Here is a 20,237-nt window from a genome sequence, read left to right as displayed (position 1 = left end):
AGGAGTGTCTGGAGTGATTACCACAGAGACATTGTTTTCAAAGTTTCTTGTTGTTAAGAGGGACTGTACTATAGCAGTGAACTGAGAGACATTTTGTTGCAGAAATGCAAGAAAGTGACCTCAGCATCTCTGAAGAATTCAGTGTGTCTTAATACAAAGACAGTATATCACTGTCTGTTTCAGAAGTACTAAAAATATACAATAGAGGAAATAAAGAATGTCAAAGAAGTATTCTGAATGGCAAAAGAAATGTGTCATTTTGTTTTGGGTGTGATACTGAAAACATTCTTGACTTCAAAATATTCCTCTCTGTCGCTGAAAGTATTTATCTCATGTCTGTTAAGGGGTCAGGGGTTGGCAGGTCTGAATTAAATAATGTATTATTTTTGAAGACTGTTAAGGAGGTTGTGCAGCAAGTAGGAATGCTACCATTTGCAAACAGTACTGAATCCCAGCTGTTGAGCATGTTCAAATGAGATAGCAAGATCATCAGTAATACAGTCCTTGCAAATTCAGTTCTCTCAAAAATAAATCTTTGATTATGGTAAAGGATGCTTGTTATGTAGTTTCCTTGTTCATTTTTATCAGTATGTTAATTCTTCAGATCTCCCAACTTCCTTTCGCATATTTATCAAAAGTCCCATTTTTTGCCCCATTGTTTTTTATGTCAAATATCAGAACTCCACATGTCTGGTGTTTGTTTTGTATTTTTACAGTCCACTGGATCCAGTGACATTGCAGAACTGTTTGTGAACTGCTTGGAGAAAGCGATGATGGTGGAGTCCTGTCTCCCAGGCGATGACCTGGACTCTTTGGCGATCTCATCGACATTGAACCTGTCATCGTCAATGTCCTCACTTTCCATGGGGTCCATGCACTCGCCCACAGACAAAGACACCAGTGACAAAAGTGGAGCCTCCAACGGGGGCCGCATGAGGCACTCCTCTGCTAATCAGGTGGGGGCCAAGCCCCGGGGGGGCAGCTTCAAACAGAAAGAGAAGAAAAAACATCTGGAGACCCGACCGGTAGATTAGTGGACACAATGCTCCAAGGGCAGATACAGACTGCTGTGTGTGGGTGAGGTGCATACATGTGGTAGACTAAAAGATAAAATTCTGTGTGCAAGTGTGTGTTTGTGTACAACTGTGGGATGATCAAATATCATCTTTCCTGGAGAGATTTATTGCATTAAGAAACAGTGTGCATACTGTACAGAGTAAAGAGAGAAGTGTGAATGTGGACAAGTGTGTGAGTTGTCATGAAACATGGCCAGAATGGTGATGAATAATAGACAGAGTCTGCATGTTGCTGTGTGGATTGTGCTGTGAAGTGTGCTTGCTAAATGACAGTGAAGGAGCACCAGAGTGTGTGTTCAGAGAGAGGGAAACTTCAAAATCAGAGTGTGGGGTGTTGAGTGTGAGTCCCAGTGGGTGTTCTGTAGGGTGGGTTGAAGAAGCCAGTGCAAATTGAAGGCTTTGATAGCACATGCGCAGGAGGCTTTGATAGCACCTGTGCTGAAGGCTTTGATAGCACATGTGCAGGAGGCTTTGATAGTACATGTTCTGAAGGCGATCAAAGCACATGTCCAGGAGGCTTTGATAGCACATGTGCTGAAGGCTTTGATTGCACAAAGATGTGCAGAAAGCTTTGATAGCACATGTTCTGAAGGTTTTGACAGCACAAAGATGTGCAGAAAGCTTTGATAGCACACGTGCTGAAGGTTTTGATAGCACAAAGATGTGCAGAAAGTTTTGATAGCACATGTGGTGAAGGCTTTGATAGCACAAAGATGTCCAGGGGGCTTTGATAGCACATGTACTGAAGGGTTTGGTGAAAAACTGCAGGACCAGGTTCAATCAAAGGTTTTATGGCTCAGTGGGGAGTGGTAGTCTTTTATGTTTGATTGTGTTGCTCTGGTTACTCTAGTATCTTTATGCTGATGAAAAGGATTAATCAGCTGAAGTTGACAGCAGTGGAGCTGGGACTACTGACAGTGGAGCCTCGCAGTGATGTTGTTTGGGTGCTCTGAGAACTGTGTTACTCCCTTCAGTAAAAGCATTCATTATGTTTTTTTCTGTGAGTGTGGTGCAGTGTTAGTGTGACAGGTGCCCAGTGTAGAACAGTGGGACTGCGGTCAAGGAAGGCAAGAGGGGCTGTTCCCTGGGCAGTGTGACAGGAGGAGGGGGGCAGATCAGCATCAACATGGAGCTGGCCACCTGTCTTCCCTTTCATCATCTCCTGTCGCACTATTATTTATATCACCTTCCTATATCCTTGTGAACCTATACTCGCACACATTCATGCATGTGTGTACACATGCACAGACAGGCAAAAATGTCGTTCAGAAATCCTACCAAATATAATACAGACATGCACATTAACTCTCACATACACTCTCTTATACACACAGTCTTATGCAGACAGAGATACAGAAATCTCCATATTACATAGAACAGAAATAACACTCCAGCAGTACATTATTTTTATATGACAGTTAATTGAATAATACAAACTGTATATTTTGAAAGAGTCATGAGTTTGTGTATACATTTATGATATACTCAGAAGAAAACACTAAAGAAATGATAATAAGCACATTTGAATAACTTCATTATCCTTTCTGCACTCCTACTTTAAAACTATTATTCATTGAAAGAAAAAGACTTGGCAATCACTTCAAATGGTCATGATTCATGTTTTGAAGAAAAACAAAAAGGGCTGGCACAGGAGAGAATGAAAGCAGTGAGCTATATATTGAACAGATGAATGTTTTTCCCAGCATGCAGTGTTTTGTACAGTATTAGAATGTATGTGTGTCTGATTGTGTGTGTGTGTGTGTGAGTATGTGGGAAGTTAGTTTTCATTTTCATGGATTTTAATTCAGAGTTAGTGCATTTTTCAACACATGGAAGTGTGTTCACTGATGTGTTTAAAGAGCTGTGTTCTTGGTTTTGACTTCAATGTTAGTATGGTGTATTGGCTTTTTTTGTTTGTTTGTTTTTGTTTTTTGTTGTGCTTGTTTTCTTTTCTATTCTATTGAAGAAAGAATAACCAAGACAAATTATGTATTGAGGGTACAAGTTGCTAGAATTAAGAGAAGCTCTTGTGTTAAGGGCAATAGAGTAAGACCACTGCTATTGAAATAAATTCATTTGCTTCATATGAATTATAGACTTAGTTTTGTGGCTGAAATAAGCTTGCAAAATTGACTTGACAGAAGAAAAAAAAAAAGGAATGCAGATAACTTTAGACTGGTTATTTACCCTGATAGTACCCCTAATCAGAATTAAAACTGATCTTTTTGGTTAACGAACTACCCCCTCAGTATACCTGTGTACTTAGTATCTTGTTTTTTTAAACAGTACTGCTCCTGGACTGTTTGATACATATCACCTTCACATATACTTGGTATTGTTTTCTTGTACTCCAGCTTGGCATCACATATGCACATCAAAGTGAATATAGTCTAATTAACCCGGAGAGCGCGATGAGCCACGATCGTGGCTTTCCCAGTAAAGTGCGATGGGCCACGATCGTGGCTCTGTTTACGTAAGGTCCGACATCGTACAGCTATACTCGGCAGCCTTCGTAAAACTGCCTCGTTCTGGTGTTACTGCCTCCCTGCTTGTGTTTGCACAAACTTTGACCGAGTTTATAAGTCCAGATCTTCGTCTTTTTTGTAAACAATGAGTAACACTGAAGTTGACAAAGCTCAGGAAATGAGTGACCTTGTCACTAGTGATGATTCGTTTGCTGACAGGGATTCTGGTGAAAACGGCTTTGTTATTTTGACACTTGGGCATGCTGGCTTGCTTGTTGTTCATTCAGTTTTGTGTCTCCAGCCACAAAAACGGGGGGGTGGGTGATGGGGGTGGGGAGGGGTGGTAAAGTGTGTTAGGCATGGATCTATTGCGATTTCTTGACCAAATCAAGCTAGAAAACTGGAAATTATTTTGATTTAAAGCATTCTTGCTGCTTTTGAAAGCAACATGAGCTAAAAGAAAACATTTATTTCTGTTTTTGCCTTTGATTGCATAAAGTATTGTAGATGTGCGCGTGCGTGGCATCGGTGGGCGTATCTCAAACAAATAATACAATGCTTATAATTTCATTGTTTCAGTTATATTCATATCATGATTCTGCAGCCAGAACATTTTCTGCACAGTTTAATGCCAATTTTGAGATTTTGACTCTGTAAAAGATGTGAAAATACCTATAAATATTGTGGTTGACGTTTTTTGAAAACAAGTGTGCAAAATTTGTTGTTTATATCCTGTGGAATATCTCCAACTACTTACAAGGTACAGCCTTTTTCTTACTTTTATCTGATTCTTCATTCACTCTACTTTCCAAAAATGTATAGGTTTACCTATTTATTCTTACTGATAAGCATACAAATGCCCCAAATCAGAGCACAGGTAGCGGAGGCAAACTATCCCTTTGTTTTAAGCATGATTTCTGTATGTATGTTTTATTATATCCAGCACTTTGAGTGTTAAAGGGACATAAGACTGCCATAAGCAGAAGAAAAAGGAGAAAATTTACTCAAATACTGATAGTTTAGACTAGATTGCATCCATCATGGGAAAGAATGTTGTAAGCACACTACAGCTGCTGAATCCCTGTCTGTACACCTCTGAGGTTAGGGATACAGCACACTGACACACCTTCCAACACGGACATTGTGTGTGTGTGTGTGAATGTGCAGTTTTATTGGTAAGCAAAGGAAAGCACCAGGCTTTCATGTGACTGTGTTAACTGTTTGGAGCTGAAAAGCCATGTAATGAGGCAAAGCTTACAGTACTTGTTCCCTGTTACACTGAACCACTCAACAGATGTTTTAGTACTGTTGACAACTGTTACCGACTGTTGCTTCCAAGGTGTTGTGACACAACTGTTCTGGATGTTATACATGTACCTGTTGTTGATACCATTCTGTAACCACTTTGCACCAACCATCTTTGTTTCTGTTGCTGATGATTTGGGTCTTGTTTATCAAAGGAGATGCCACATTTTTCCTTGATTGTGGTGGTGGTTTTGTTTTACAACTGTTTGGTTGGCCAGTATTGTGGCTTGCAACAAGAAAAAACATATGGCATTATTGTAGAACTCGGCTTTATTTATTTTCATTGATTAAAGTAAAGTTGTGGTCAGATTGTGTACACTGTTGACGGACTTGCCTGTAGTGCTGTGGTGGCCTGTTGCCGGCAGGAAGAAGAGACAGGTGTGAGGTGTGATTTGGCCCGTCTGGTCACTGACAATCATTTGATGGAGGTGTCAGAACACATGTTGACAGGATGGACAAAACAAGTTTCCACTGAAACCATCAGACTGTGCCAGGATTTCAGGTCAACAGGTGATGGATTGGAGCCAGTGTGCTTAGTGCAGACTCCGGCAGGGGTCTGACATTACATTCTGTCCTGTGCAAACTACTATCCGCCTATGCGGAGAAAACGAAAGCAACTACAGCCGATAACTTCCCGGAAGTAGGTAAGCTCCCCTTTGTCCCCCTGGCTAGCGCCCTCTTTTGACGGTAATATGCCATCACCAGTGCAGCCTGCAGGGAGAACAGGAAGCGGGGAGGACGGGAGGGTCTTAAATTTGGGTCACCTCCCATTTGTCCCCCTGGCTAGCGCCCTCTTTTTCCGGCAGCTATTATGACTCCTGTTCCTGTGCTCTTCATACGGCTAAGTTTTTTTTTCGTATTTTCTGTCTGTCAATTCTCTGGCATTCTTGTTTTTTGTCAAACTATGTCTCCAACCAGGTCACATTAATTATGTAGCTCGATTGGGCGATCGCGCTAAAATTAAGGCGCGATCGCAATCGATTCACTGACACTCTGGGCCCTCTACTCCTGGCCCTCTTAGCAACGCCAATCCGCCGCCTTCTCCGCTCCCTCCGGTCAACTCCAGACCTCCACCACCTCCTACACCTCCTCTGGTGACTTCTAGAGGTTTGTTGCCACACACTCGGGTCAGTGTTGCCTTTAATGTCATTTTTATCAATACGTGAACGCACTCGACGCGATCCGCGTTTTCTCGGCCCTGCCAGTCGGCAGTGTACGAGTCGATCTCCTCTGTCTCTTTACCCATAACCACAGTTGCACCAATGGAATGTACCACAATCCCTTTGGGGAAACAACACCAAAAAAAAAAGAAAAAAAAAGCTTGTTTTGGATTCGCACGTTAGACTGGGCCCTATGTGCGATGCGTCCGTGGTGGCAGCCGTGACATCGGATCACGCGACCCCCCCACGCGGCATGCTTCGACCGTCTCGGATCCAATGGCGACCGAGGCGCGTAGGGATGCCCTCCCCTGGTGTAGGGAGGAAGGTGGACCACTAGGGGACACGCTCGCCCATATGTGTGCACCCCCTCCTTGTCCGGAGCGCCCGATCCAAGGGAGGCAACCCCTGCTTTGGCACCCTTGCCGATGACTTCCGCAGTTATTTCCCTTGCACCAACACTGTCCTCGCCTACAGTGTGGGTGCGTGCACGGTCCCACCAAGCTATGCGGTGATGACCCCATCTGCCACACCGCCAGTTGCTGCTGTTTCCCATCCACTAATGGCGTCTCAGCAAGCTGCTCAACCAAACAATCAGCAACTCATCGCTAACTTGCTGCAGCAATTATGCACCACTCTGCTTCCCTGTACCACACCTTGCGCCTGCACCACCCCTCGCCCACAGAGCAGGTATGTGCACGGCCTATTTGAACTTAGGCAGTGCTGGATTCTTCTGCCCCATTGCCTAACTCTGCTGTTACCCAGACTAATATCGGCACTTCCACGTTGGAGTGTCTCTTAATAACTCAATCCTGCTTCTCGGCAGTGCTCGGGCCAATCTTGTCTATCCCTTTATCTGTCAACACACAACAGCTGAACGTCGGTCCTCTCGCAGGAACTATTCGCGAGGTTGGACCGCCGTTCAGCTACAGGGGGATGCACATCCCACGGCAAGCCGACGGACTTGTCACCCCCTCCTCCACGACGCCCATAACACTGGATTACGGCGCCGTCATGCCACATGCCCCAACCGTCTCACATCCAATGGCGACCGATTCGGGTTGGGATGCCCACAGCACTAAGGGACATCATAATTATTCCCCTTGTGACCGTATTCACCTGTGTCAGTTACGGTGGCATTGAACCATGGACTCTCACACGCAGCATGACACTTCTTCCTCTACAGCGAGGACACATTGCACCAGGGGATATGTGCTCTAAAGACACCATCCTTTTCAACGATTATTGGCGCCAAGGGAGGCAACTCCACATTTGTAACCTAGGCGGTTGACGCTGTAGTTACTTTCGCCGACACAGCACGTCACTCCACAAGTGCTGTCCACCAACGATGTTTTTTTTTTGGTTTCTCATTGGGTCCTGATGCCCATTCATGGACTTTACACAACTTTGCATAGCAACTGCACCTTTCTTGCTGTTTCTCAGGCTATTGGCCACTGAACTTTGGGGTTCTTCATCCCCCCACACTTGCACACAGTCCTCTGCAGGCAACCATCCCTGTTACTATTCTTTTCTGGTTATACACAATAACAGGAAATAAATCACAATATTTCCCCTTCTATTCTTTTTGATTTCTTATAAAAAAAAAAAATTTAAATTTAAATTTAAAAAAAAAAAAAATTGTATATATATATATATATATATATACCATATCTTGCTACATTTATACACATTTCTATTTACACTTATACATATATACTTATCCCTCGGTATATATGTGTGTGCGCTTACTCTATTCATTGACATCTATTCATTGAGATTCCCTACATAGCAATATAGGCACACTTGCAATTGCGTCATTCTGTTCACATGCCCAGATCTCTCTGTGTCTACATACTGGCACTTTATTCATATGCATATGTATCTCTTATATATAGGTGCATACACAGATTCCTTCCCATTACGGATTATGCACACTTACCCATTTACTTGGGTATATCTGTGCATGTTACACGTTTGCTTGTACAGCCACTTATTTCTCGTGACTTGATCTCTTGTCATGTCATTAGCATATCCCTGACCCCATCACTTGAGTTGATGGAAGATCCCATTGCGCATATATGTATTCATTTTCATAAATTCATCCCAACCTTGCTTTCGGAGGACGTCTGCACTCACAGACAAAACTGCCTCATTCACACCTGAATGTATGCTCCTTCACATATCAGTAGTGGCTGGTCCTTAGAGACCCACACACACTCCCTTCCCACCCACAGGGCTAAGGATGCCCTCTCTTGGTGCATGGAGGGACAAGGCAACCCAACTCATTTGCCATCAACAATCACCCACAGGGCTAGAGATGCCCTAACCTGGTACAAGGAGGGATAAGGCAGTCCCATTTAGAGGTGCCACTCCGGACACACATGCCCTTCATTCTTTCCAAGTTTTAGCAGGCCCAAAAACTGCCTACTGGGCAGGAGACAATCACCCTAAGTCCATCTCTTCCACTCCTCACTAGTAGCAGAAGGCCTGGGTAATAATTGTTTTCCTCTACACTCAGGAGAATGGCATATTGACGAGGACGGATGCGTCTCACAAAGCACAACGAACCGTTCATTACCCACAGGGGCATACCTTTCTGCCCACTCATACCAACACGGCAGATGCTGCATTCAAGCACATTAGTTCACCCCATCACCTTGCTTGAACAGAAATCCAGCATCAACGTCTCAAACAATTGGCGTTTGAAAGCACTTTCTGCACTTGGTCTTCCCTGCCTGATCCTTTCAGCCTCAACACACAACCACTGTTGTGGTTACAGATGGGCATTCCTTCTCAAGCACTGTCTTTCCAGTGAGACACTTCCAGGGGTTTCTAGCCTAGGCAGGCTATCCCATCATGGAGCCCCAGCCTTCAGTCAAGGGCCTGTCAGAGGATGACTTTGTTGTCACTTCGGAAGCAAGCATCATGTCTTTCAGACACATGGTTGCACCACAAGACCCCGTCAACTTCCTCCGGCTTCCTTACATTTCAACATAACCTGCATGGTGGACACCTTCATCCCTCAAGCACACAGCAGCTGTTTCCTGATTTACCCATGCTGACTGGTGTCCCCCTAGGACCAGTATATGATAATCAGTCGTGTACGACAGTGACCATCAGATCAGCAGAGCAGGCAACTGCTGTCCTGACTATTCGGGCTGGAATATGATTATACAATTTATAGTAGAGAGTGTTTTGCCCAAGTTGCATCCCCAGTCCCTCGATCAAGAGGGCCTTTGGACTCACCATTGGCACGGATCCCAAAGGCTAGTTAGCCCTCAAGGCTACAGCACTAAGTCCCAGTGCAATTTGCCTTCTGGTCTGAGAGAGACAGTCCTTCATGAAAGACTAAGCTGCTAATGATTTCACTTTGCAATTCAGAAACCGCTGATAATACAGCACTCACTTTACTGTTGGCCATACTGAAAACACATGTCAGATCAGTGATTTGATGTAAATGGCCAGTACAACAAATCCACAGCCACTTTCCTCCCTGCCCCCGCCCTGCTCCATCCCAGACTGAGTGCACACCACACACAGCCAGAGGCCTGTCATGGATCTGGTCCCCTTTCTCACTAAAGAACCTTCAGCAAAAATTTTCCCCATGGAAACCCTCTTCCATTAGGAATTCCACCACAGAATGAGACTCAGTGACCTGGAGGCACATGAAGTGCACTCCCACAGCCTGATCCATCCCAGCCATTGACTGCCGACAACTTTCTGCAGGTTGCTCCAACATGCGACACTCAGATAGAGAAGCTACCAAGTCTTCTGTATGCCCCTTCGCGATGGTATCTACCTGGGCAATTACACAGCCCTGTTCCAGAGACACCAGGGACCTCAAGTCTCTTATTGCCAAATCTCTGCCCTTCTATGCATAGGCAACATGCCAGTGCTGTCTTTTTTGGCAACGACAGAAAAGTGTGTGTGTGGGGGGGGGGTGGGGGGGGGGGGGGGGCACCTATCGCCTGTCAGCTCTCATGGAGGAGCTCTACAGATATGGCTGTCACACCTAAGGCAAGCCCAACATGGTGGCCTACCTCTGTCTCGTGCCACAGTTTCCTCTAAACACATATACCACTTCCACTATCGGCCCACAACCGATGTGGAATCATCAGACCAAACCACCTCCTTGCATTGACGCTCAACCGTGCTCATGTAAGACAACCCTATAGGGTATGTGTTTCCTTCCCTTCCTTTGATTCGAAGGGCTCTCAGTAAAGTGTGGATTCAAGACACCGACCCGATTTTCTTTGCGCTACATTTATCAGCACAGCTGTGGTCCACAGACATGGCGGACAACACAGACGATGCAGCAGAAATTCAGACATTCTTCAACACCTGTCTGAGGCGCATCTACAAGATCCGATGGCAGGAGAAGATCCGAAACGAAGATCTGTGGGAGCAAGCAGGACAGGAACCAGTGGCCAAGCAGATATTGCGGAGGAAGTGGGGCTGGATCGGACACACCCTCAGGAAGCCAGCGTCCAGCATCACACGCCAAGCCCTGACCTGGAACCCGCAGGGAAAGAGGAAGAGAGGCCGGCCTCGAAACAGCTGGAGGCGAGATACCGAGGCAGAGCTGAAGCAGCAAGGGACCAACTGGACTGGAATGGCCAGAACAGCCCAGAACAGAGTGCGATGGCGAGGGGTCGTCGATGGCCTATGCTCCACCAGGAGCGATGTGGTCCACAGACCTCTCCCACAATACAGCTGCGGACCTCAGTCTTCTTTGCCCGCACCAATATCCTTAGGTGACACAGTACACTCTACCTTCATGGAATTCTACTTGAGGGACGTCTATTGCTTTAGGGATGATGGCTCAAGAGGTGTTGCCTCTGCAGTGGTCACACAACAGGCCATCGCAGCGCACTGGCGATAGAACAGAAGGATTGAGACTTGATGCCTCCTCAGCCAGAGCACATGAAGTCAGAGCATGGTCCTCTTCTCTTGCCTTAGCGCACTCAGCACGGCTGCAAGACATCATGGATGCTGCATACTGGAAAAACCCTGCTACCTTCATTGACTTCTACCTGAGAGACGTCGCATGCTTGTGGGATGATGGCTCAAGAGGCATCGCTTCTGTGGTAGTTGCACAACGGGCCATCGCAGCACACAGACAGTAGAACAGGCGAACCCTCCACCTTGTCGCACTATTCTGCACTAGTTGGGTCACGGTTAAGTATGTGTAATTAAAAGGAAATTTTCTGTCTAAAATTACGTTTAAATAACATACTTACCGTGACCCAAATTTAAGACCCTCCCGTCCTCCCCGCTTCCTGTTCTCCCTGCTCACTGCACTGGTGATGGCCTATTGCCGTCAAAAGAGGGCGCTAGCCAGGGGGACAAAGGGGAGGTTACCTACTTCCGGGAGGTTATCGGCCGTAGTTGCTTTCGTTTTCTCCGCATAGGCGGATAGTAGTTTGCACAGGACAGGAATGTCAGACCCCTGCTGGAGTCTGCACTAGTTGGGTCATGGTAAGTATGTTATTTAAACGTAATTTTAGATAGAAAATTTCCTTTTCATAACCCATACTTTATCTGAAAGGAGAATGAACAGTCTCTCAAATTCTTATTGTCATAAGTTCATTCAACACACTGATTATACTTCTACACTTCCCGCAATTGCAATGCCTGCCTGTGTCACGCTCACTGACACTAGCTTTATGTTCACTTTCAGATAGTATCAAAGAGGTTAACTGTGACCCGGTTTGCCCACAGTGCAGGGGAAGAGGAGGATGAGCACTGTTCATAAGTTTGCCTGCAGATGATAGATGTTTGATCAATGTTTTTCTAAAACCATGCTGTACACATGATTCACAACTCCAGGAAAGTGTTCACCTCCTTCATCACTCTCTCTCTCCCTTGCTGCCCAGAATAAGTGGATGGTTTGTATTTAATGTCAACTCTAGGTCAGCCACAGAGCAATACTTACCTCCTGCTCCATGTTTTCTCCTTTGCTGGCTATATCTAGCTCTTCAACTGCCCCCACCGCCTCCTCTCTGCAAATCAGCATTCTAACTTTCAGTTACATTAAATGAACCACCCAACAAGATTTTGCCACAGCTTGCACTAAATCATTGTCATCATTGACTTGTACAGCTTCTGCAATATCTTGGATGGCGAAATTCAGTTTTGTTGTTGTAACACACTGCTGTTTCAAGCCACGAGGGTAAGGTTGTGGTTCCTCATCCACCATTTTGACAGCATCAAGAGAGGGGTATTGACAATAACATCAAGAAATTAACCTACAAATTATGACTCATTGTTGCTTCTCATGGATAATGAAAGTAGATATCAACTTTAAAATAGAACAATGAAAAATCCTGAAATTATGCTGATATATATTTGTACATGCTGGGGCAAATACCAAAGCAGTTTTGCGGACGTATGTATACATCATGGGGCACTGAAGAGGTTAATCAGATTGTGATCACACCTGTTTATGATATTCAGTTAAGCTTTGCACCTGCACGGTCATGCTGTCACTCCAGCCTAAGTTCAAACTGGTGTTGCTTGTTTTCTCAATGAGACAGCCATCATGTGGACAGTTACAAGTCTATTGCTCCATCTGCATTGCCCTCAACCCATTGTGGCTAGAGTTGGTTGAATGCTGGTGAGATGTGTGGCATGGTGATTGCACATGGTTAAGGTACCTCAGACCTGACAGGGAGACAGCATGAAGACTGCCAGAGGCCACAGGTTGAAGATGACTGGAGGTCCTATGCTCCCCAAGGAGCCAAAAGGATCATGTGAAGACGTAAGACATGGCATTTCACCAGGTTCAGGTTATCTGTAATTATACAGTATCAATAAAAGAAACAAACCGGACTTAATTATGAGTAATTCATTTATTACTTGTCATTGATTTTACTTGAGTTTAGATTAAAGTGATCATAATGAATAAGATGACCTTAAAGCTTGACATATTCAGACATGTTTGGCATAGACTGGATGTAGGGAGGACGCTGGACTTGGGGTCATAGTACGAAAGATGGCCATGGTTAGGGTCAAGTTCTTGCCTTCATGCTAAATGTATAACTCGGTCTCAGGTTTGTGGTTGAAATGCAGTGGGGTAATGTAGTGTATGTCTGTGGCAAAGCACTTCACAGCAGAGGCCTTTAGGCTGAAGCTGGCAGAGACTGGCATCAAATGTGTGGTAGACTGAAGGCAGTGTGACAGAGTCAGGGACATTGTCAGTGTGATGCTTGCACCACTGAACACACCCTGTCATGAGGAACTCGACACCAGTAGATAGTGTGCCGGTCATGTTTCCATGAATTGTGTTCTGAATGTAATTGTTGCATGAAGACTTTTTTGATTATTATATAAATGCAACGGTTGAAGTTTAAGGGATGGTTGTGAATAGGCACACATACATGCTGGTATGTGATTCGCATACTTTCACAGACACAGTCACACACACATACACACATTCAGAATAGTTGCAGTAAAACAGCATTAAACTGGGGGTACAGATTCAATTACATGCCATCAAAGTTTGCTCTCTTGTTGTTGCCACTGAAGCAGTTGTTGAGACCTTGCAGTTAGAAAAGACAAAATATGTGAAAGTCAAGTTGATTGAATTTGAATTTGATTAATATTACAGTGAAGCAAGATTAAAAGTGACTGGTCTTCTCAAATACTGTTAGTGTTAACACACTATGTCTGGTCTCTGAACAAAATGTGTGAGGATTCCTTATAGTCTGTGTGTATGTGGACTGAATTGTTGTGTTATTAATTTGACATGAGAAGTTGTGATAGCACCCCTGATGGGTACTGGTGGTGTGGTTGTGAGCTCCATATCAGGAACAGTGTTTTCAGGCTGCAAGCCAAGTTGTCACAGTGTGTCCAGCAAGGAGTCCTGAAATCTCCAGTCTTACACTATGATTTTAACCCTTTCGCTGCCAGGAAAATAAGATTTAAGTTAAATCTATTTGCCAGGGTTTTTTCCACAAAAAACGGGTATAAATTTTCAAAAAAAATCTGTGCTCTTTGTTATTGTAGAAAAACCCATAAAAGTATATATTTTCTGAAAGGTAAATGAATAAAGAACACAAAACAAATGATGTTTTCCCATTTTATATATTTTTAGTGACATGCTGCTGTTTTGAAATCAGTGTTGTTTTTTGTCACATTTTCAACTTGTTCATTACAAACATTAGTCAGGAAATTTGCACTAAAATATATTTTCTGGACAAATGGATATCTGCACACACAAAAATCATACTAGAACAACCACAATAAAATTTTTAAAAAAGATAAAAAAATAAAAAAAAGAGATAGATACACAATGCATTGTGACTTCTCCAAGTGATAATATGGGTGTGAGGCCATGCCCCCTCAGTCTCTACCCCCTCCTCCTCACCCCTCTCACACAGTCACTTTATCCAGTTCTCATCAGACCGCGTTGGCTAAGTGCCAAAAAAATCGCTCACACTGTGTCCTGCTTATAATTCAGTCACTTTCTGTCGTCTGCTAAGGTTTGCACAGCTGGCATCACTCAGTGATAGTCATATCTTGGCCACTCTCTTGATTGCTCCCTTTATTTTGTATCACATCGTCCTATAAATGTTCATCACTGTCTTCTTTGAATTTATGCTTCAGTTCTTTCTGAGCATCAGCTAAAAAAAGCAGTCTTGGTTGATTTAGTTCACCACGATCGCATGTCTTGAGCACGGCGTCAGTCCGACATTTTGTTGAGCGAGTGAGGAGAGGAGTCAAGCAAACACTGCGGCCAGTAACCCAACCAAAACCTTTCAAATAAAGGACTGCCTCATGACGTTGATGGTGTTTCTAGCTATGAATAGGATCTGGAAAGATTCCCCAAGCTAAAGCTACCAGCATTTTTGTCAACGAACTGAATGCAAAGCAGGGAAAAGTCAGAATATTTCGATGACGAGTTATCTCATCATTGTGGCAGCGAAGCGTACATGCTTGCGATGACAAGTTATCTCATCATATAGGCAGCCTAGGGGTTAAGAAAGTGTAAGATCACTTTTTACAAAAATGCTATTTAATTATGCTAGATTATAAAGAGAGAAAACACACGCAGGTATAATGTGCATCTTTGTTGAACTAGAGTTCATATTGAATAGAAATTGTGCTCAAGGCAGAAATAAGTGGAGTGATGGCCTAGAGGTAATGCGTCCACCTAGGAAGCGAGAGAATCTGAGCGCACTGGTTCGAATCACGGCTCAGCCGCAGATATTTTCTCCCCCTTCACTAGACCTTGAGTGGTGGTCTGGTTGCTAGTCATTTGGATAAGACGATAAACCAAGGTCCCGTGTGCAGCATGCACTTAGTGCACGTAAAAGAACCCACGGCAACAAAAGGGTTGTTCCTGGCAAAATTCTGAAGAAAAATCCACTTTGATAGGAAAAACAAATAAAACTACCCACAGGAAAAAATACAAAAAAATGGGTGGTGCTGTAGAATAGCGACGCACTCTCCCTGGGGAGAGCAGCCCGAATTTCACACAGAGAAATCTGTTGTGATAAAACGAAATACAATACAAATAAGGAGTCAGCCATATTTGCTCTCAGTAGTCTCAATTTCAAATCCCTTCTTCTTCTCCTTCATCCCTATCTCTCTCTCTCTCAGTTCTCTGTTTATTTCTCCCACTCTCTTTCAGTTGGTTGGTTTCAGTGCAAGTTGGTGGTTCAAAACACCCATGTTTTATGTCCCTCTTTCTGCTTGGTTTGATTGTGGCAGGTGCTTTCTTGGCATTTTAAATGTGTGTTTTTTCCACCTTATCGCAGAAGCTTTTTGTTTTCTTTTTTGTTTTTTTACTTTACAAATACTTTCCTATTCCTATTGTTTGCTTACATTAAAACTAGTACTGTGAAATGTATCCACAATTTACATGTTAAAAACAGTGGGACCTTTTATCTTCATTGAGGAACAGTTTCTTTCATGCCAAAAAAAGCTTGAATTGTGATGTGGAAGTCTGTGTGATAGTAGTCTGTACATCAAGATTTCTTTTTCCTCACTTCTGCTCCTTTTCACACCTCTCCTTTATCTTTGCTACTATTGATGTTAATTGTTTTGGGTTTTTTTGTAATGACTATGTTGTGTTTGTTGTTGTTGAGCTTATTTTGGCCATTATTATTGTCTAATGTTAGAAACATGCATGTGAATTATATTTTTAATAGAATTGCTTCTGCTGATATGGGAGTGCAAATGAATGTGAAAGGGTAAAGGTTATGGCGCTTGTGAAAGTTATAAAAACAAAATCTCAGGAATAAATTAATGTGTCATGGTCAGTTGTACTGTATTCATTTTCTTTGACAGCATCCCTAACCACCCACCCTCCCTACAGTTCACCCCCTACCATCACCCCATTTCAGAAGCATTATTGTACTTCATTCTGTGAAAGAGGATGCTTTGTTGTACATTGAACCAGTAAAAAAAAACAACAAAAAAACATTTCATTGCTTGTTGATTTTTTCAATAAAACCAAAAATTGTAAATTGAAGAAAGATATAAAGGATACATGTGCGCTTTAGGCATGCCAGGTTTGAGCTGAATGATTGCAATGTGTTTTCCAAAGCATTCAGCATGTACACGTCTGTTTCCAGACCATTGTGTTAGTGTGGAAATGGGACTGTCGTCTACTGCTGGGGAAAGCTGTGTTAATGTTTGTTACTGAAAGAGAGCGGAATTGGCTTGTTGAATGAAAGCTTTTCACAATGTGATCTATACAGACTGAATTTTACCCCGTGTTCTTATACCAATGTTTCTTTGTTGTGGTTCAAGCAGACAATTCAATGATAAATAAGAGATATGCTATGAGAATGGCATTATTTTGCACGAGTGTTTCTGGGTGAAAAAGATGTTGCTGATTTAAGAATGACAGAAAGGAAATATGTTTGGTAACTGTAATCTGTTCAATTTGACATTAGTTTTAGTTATGCTTATTAAGCTAATATTTTTTAATGTCTTGAAAGTCATATTTTAGAGCAGCTGTGTTCATATATATTTGGTGATTGTTTGAAATGCTGTCTTGTGATTGTTAAATATGTTGTATACAGCCCCAAATCACACAGTAGCCATTTCTGTAGTACTGTGGCGAAGGCAATAAATTATCAAACTCTTATTATTCAAATACTGAACAAACTCTACATACAGTACATACTAAATTTTATCAGATTGTGGATTTGTTGTGTGTGCATGTGTGTGTGAGTGTATGTGGAATAATCTTGTTCAACAAAATTAGAAAGCTTATATTCCATTTGACTCAGTGCAGTAAATTGACTATTCAACTACTCATTGATCATGGTAAGTTGAATTAATGAAGACCACTTTTCTGATTTAAGAATAGTATGAGTCTGACATTGCTCGGTGTATCAGTACACCAGATGTACACATCAAAGGTAGCCAGGAAATTACTGATTTTCAGATGCTTCTATTTCATTGCTAGCTGTTAGTCTTTTTTTTTAATGATATATATAGTCTTTTTTTTTAATGATATATATATATATAGTATTGCCCCATTTCCTCCACCCACGGCTACACACAATGAATATGATACAGCTCATCATTTTTACAGATTTACAAAAACGTTCTGGTTTTTCAATGTTTAGTGCAGTACATTTTTTTTTTCTTGTGTGACAGAGTGATGCAAATGTGTGCAGATGTGTATATGTACATGCATTGAAGTGTGTTGGTACTTCCATGTGTGTGTAGGTAAAACTTATTCGGCATGGATTTTCCACTGTGTATGGAGAATATTTATCAGATGTACGGTTCAGGTCTGAGCAAAGAGATATTTTCAGCTCACGATTGAAATTGGCTTGACCTGTTAAAGACGTCATTCTGAAATACAGTACTGTTATTGTTTGTTAGGAAGCATAAGGTCCTGTAACTGCAAAGTAAGTAAATAATCAGTTTTAAAAGTTCATTGATGTGAAGTGGACCACCCAGCCAGTCTGTGAGGGCTAGCAGAGCATACAGTTTAAGATGAATTCCAGAAATATCAACTGGATGCTTCGCAAACCAGGCCTTACGGGAAGATGCAGACTTTGGGACAATAATCCAGGTCCTGGTACCTTCACTTTGTGGAAGAAAGGGTTTTACTATCATTGTCTGCCACATGATTAGTTTTACTATCATTGTCTGCCACATAACTCCAGTTTATCATTTATGATCAAAAACTGACCGAGTGAGTAGTGCAAAATCCTGTTTTTTCTCAGAAAACTAGGTCAGGGGGTCTTCAGTTGAATCCATCCTTCATGGGCAGTGGAGATAGCAGGTTTGCAAAGACATCCTGACTGCTCTGCCAACTGTGAGAAATCTTCCCAAACACAAAAGCACTTGTCCACAGTCAACTTAGCACTTGTCAAGGAGGGAATGTGGGGAAGGAGGAAAGGTGACTTAAAATGCAGTGCCAAAAATAAATTCTTAATAAGTCAGATGTTTTGTGTTTGATGCAGTGCCAAAAATAACTGCTTATTAAATCACATATTTTGTGTTTGAAGTTTTTTATTATCATTAGTTTTTAGCCATATTTTTTTTTTTAAGTTTTATTGAATTTGTATCTCCTTAAATGGGCGTTTACTCCAGTCATTAAAAAACCCTCAATATGCAGGTAAAGCTAGCTGTTTTTGCATGAACAGTACTTGCCTTCAGCTGGTAAATGGGACCTAGTAACTAGCTCTCTACACAGCAACACAGAAAGAACACTTCATCTAAAGGAAGTATTACATCATGAGTACAATTAAATGTGATATTTTACATGTATTTGTATAAATTTCAAACATTACAATTTATATGGTAGTTACTGCATCAGTCAGACCTGGATCATTTGTGAGTAGATGGAAAAATACGCTTTCTCTCTCTCTCTCTCTCTCTCTCACAGAGGCAAGAACCGAATCGTGTGTGTTTTGTATGCAGACTTTAAATGGAACCCAGTGAGTGAGAACGATGAAGAAGTAAGTTGGAGGTGAAAGATGCTGTTGTCACGCTAAATGTTGGCGTTCATTTTTGATCTGTGCTGTAAAAACTGTTGTCTGTTCTTCTGACTGCTTCTATGTATTGTCAGGTTGTGCTTTGTCACAACCACATATGTTCACTGTTTGTCCAATAAATTGGTGACCATGAAATTACCTTCTAGTGAGCTTGTTTTCACTTAGTGTGTATCTGTGTGTGTGGGTCAGTGAAATATGCACATGCATTTCTGAGAAAGAGCAATGGAAACGTAACACAAATAATTGATCTCCATTTCTTCCTTATTCACTCAAAATTGATCTGAGAAATGTAAGGACATTCTCATTAACCTAATTTAAACATGATCAAGCACAGGTTGTCACAAAGTGTGAAATTTCCTTCCACAACCACTTCCTGTTGTATTACTTTTTTGTCAACAGATTATCTGTGTGTGAAGTTCAGTATGCTCTCCCTGGGGAGAGTGTGTCGCCACAGTGCAGCACCACCCTATTCCCAATTAATCGGCCAGTTGAGTATGCATCAACCATTAACACACTGATATTAAATATTTTTTATTCGTGTCATTAACATTGTCCTTCACTCTTGATGTCAAGGTGGAACTCTGATCCCAACCATTATCAACATCACAGGTGCTCTCCCATCACCTCGACGTCCATTGTTCGTTCGTTTATTCATTTATAGTCTGTTCTTCTAAGATGATGATATTAGACTGTCACATCCATTGTGACGGGAAGGAAACCTTTGTTCGACTAGCGCTTGGAGTCCTAATTATATATCAACAAGTGCAATATGGTTTGATATTAGCACAGAAGAACAGACACGCAAGACAAGACAAAATTCTTTATTTATGCATACCCAGATTCAAACACTGGACTGTTGGCCACCGTTCTTTCTCTGTCTCTGGACCTTGCAGTTGTAATGAACTTCCTCTTTCGCTACGTCAGATCCCCACACTCAGCTCTTTCAAGTCTTGCCTTAAAACCCACCTCTTCCCAAAATAGCCTCCCTTCCCTGCCTCTTCCTTGTCTTCAGTTTTTCCAGTTTTAGAGTTATGCATGTATGTGAATGACTTGTACGAAAGTGCTTTGATTTGTCTCTGCACAAGATTCAGCGCTATATAAATACAATTATTATTATTACTAATTAATAGCTAAGCTCTGGTGTGCTTCTTTACATCCAGTCCCAGTGTAACAGGCCGAACTCTATCCCTGGCTTGGTTACTTTCTACCCCGGTGTAGCATCCCAGACTGTCCCCTACCCGGAAACGTCACTGGGGAACAATTTGA

The 20,237-nt window shown here is 42.5% G+C and overlaps 1 protein-coding gene across 12 annotated transcripts in view; it reads left to right on the top strand.

Annotated features, from left to right (window-relative positions):
- LOC143288455 (neurofibromin-like) overlaps positions 1 to 19,109 on the top strand; it is a 278,699-nt gene extending 259,590 nt beyond the window's left edge. For all 12 annotated transcript variants that reach the window (XM_076596958.1, XM_076596964.1, XM_076596968.1 and 9 more), the window contains one exon: positions 717 to 19,109. In XM_076596958.1, the coding sequence (XP_076453073.1) occupies positions 717 to 1,034 (318 nt within the window). In that variant the 3' untranslated portion in view covers positions 1,035 to 19,109. The remainder of the gene's footprint in view (positions 1 to 716) is intronic.
- Positions 19,110 to 20,237: the final 1,128 nt, after the last annotated feature.

The sequence above is a fragment of the Babylonia areolata genome, chromosome 12 (assembly GCF_041734735.1).
Source record: "Babylonia areolata isolate BAREFJ2019XMU chromosome 12, ASM4173473v1, whole genome shotgun sequence".
Classification (NCBI taxonomy): domain Eukaryota; kingdom Metazoa; phylum Mollusca; class Gastropoda; order Neogastropoda; family Buccinidae; genus Babylonia; species Babylonia areolata.
Note: the sequence above shows the minus strand (reverse complement) of the source record. Positions and strands in the feature narration are given on the sequence as shown.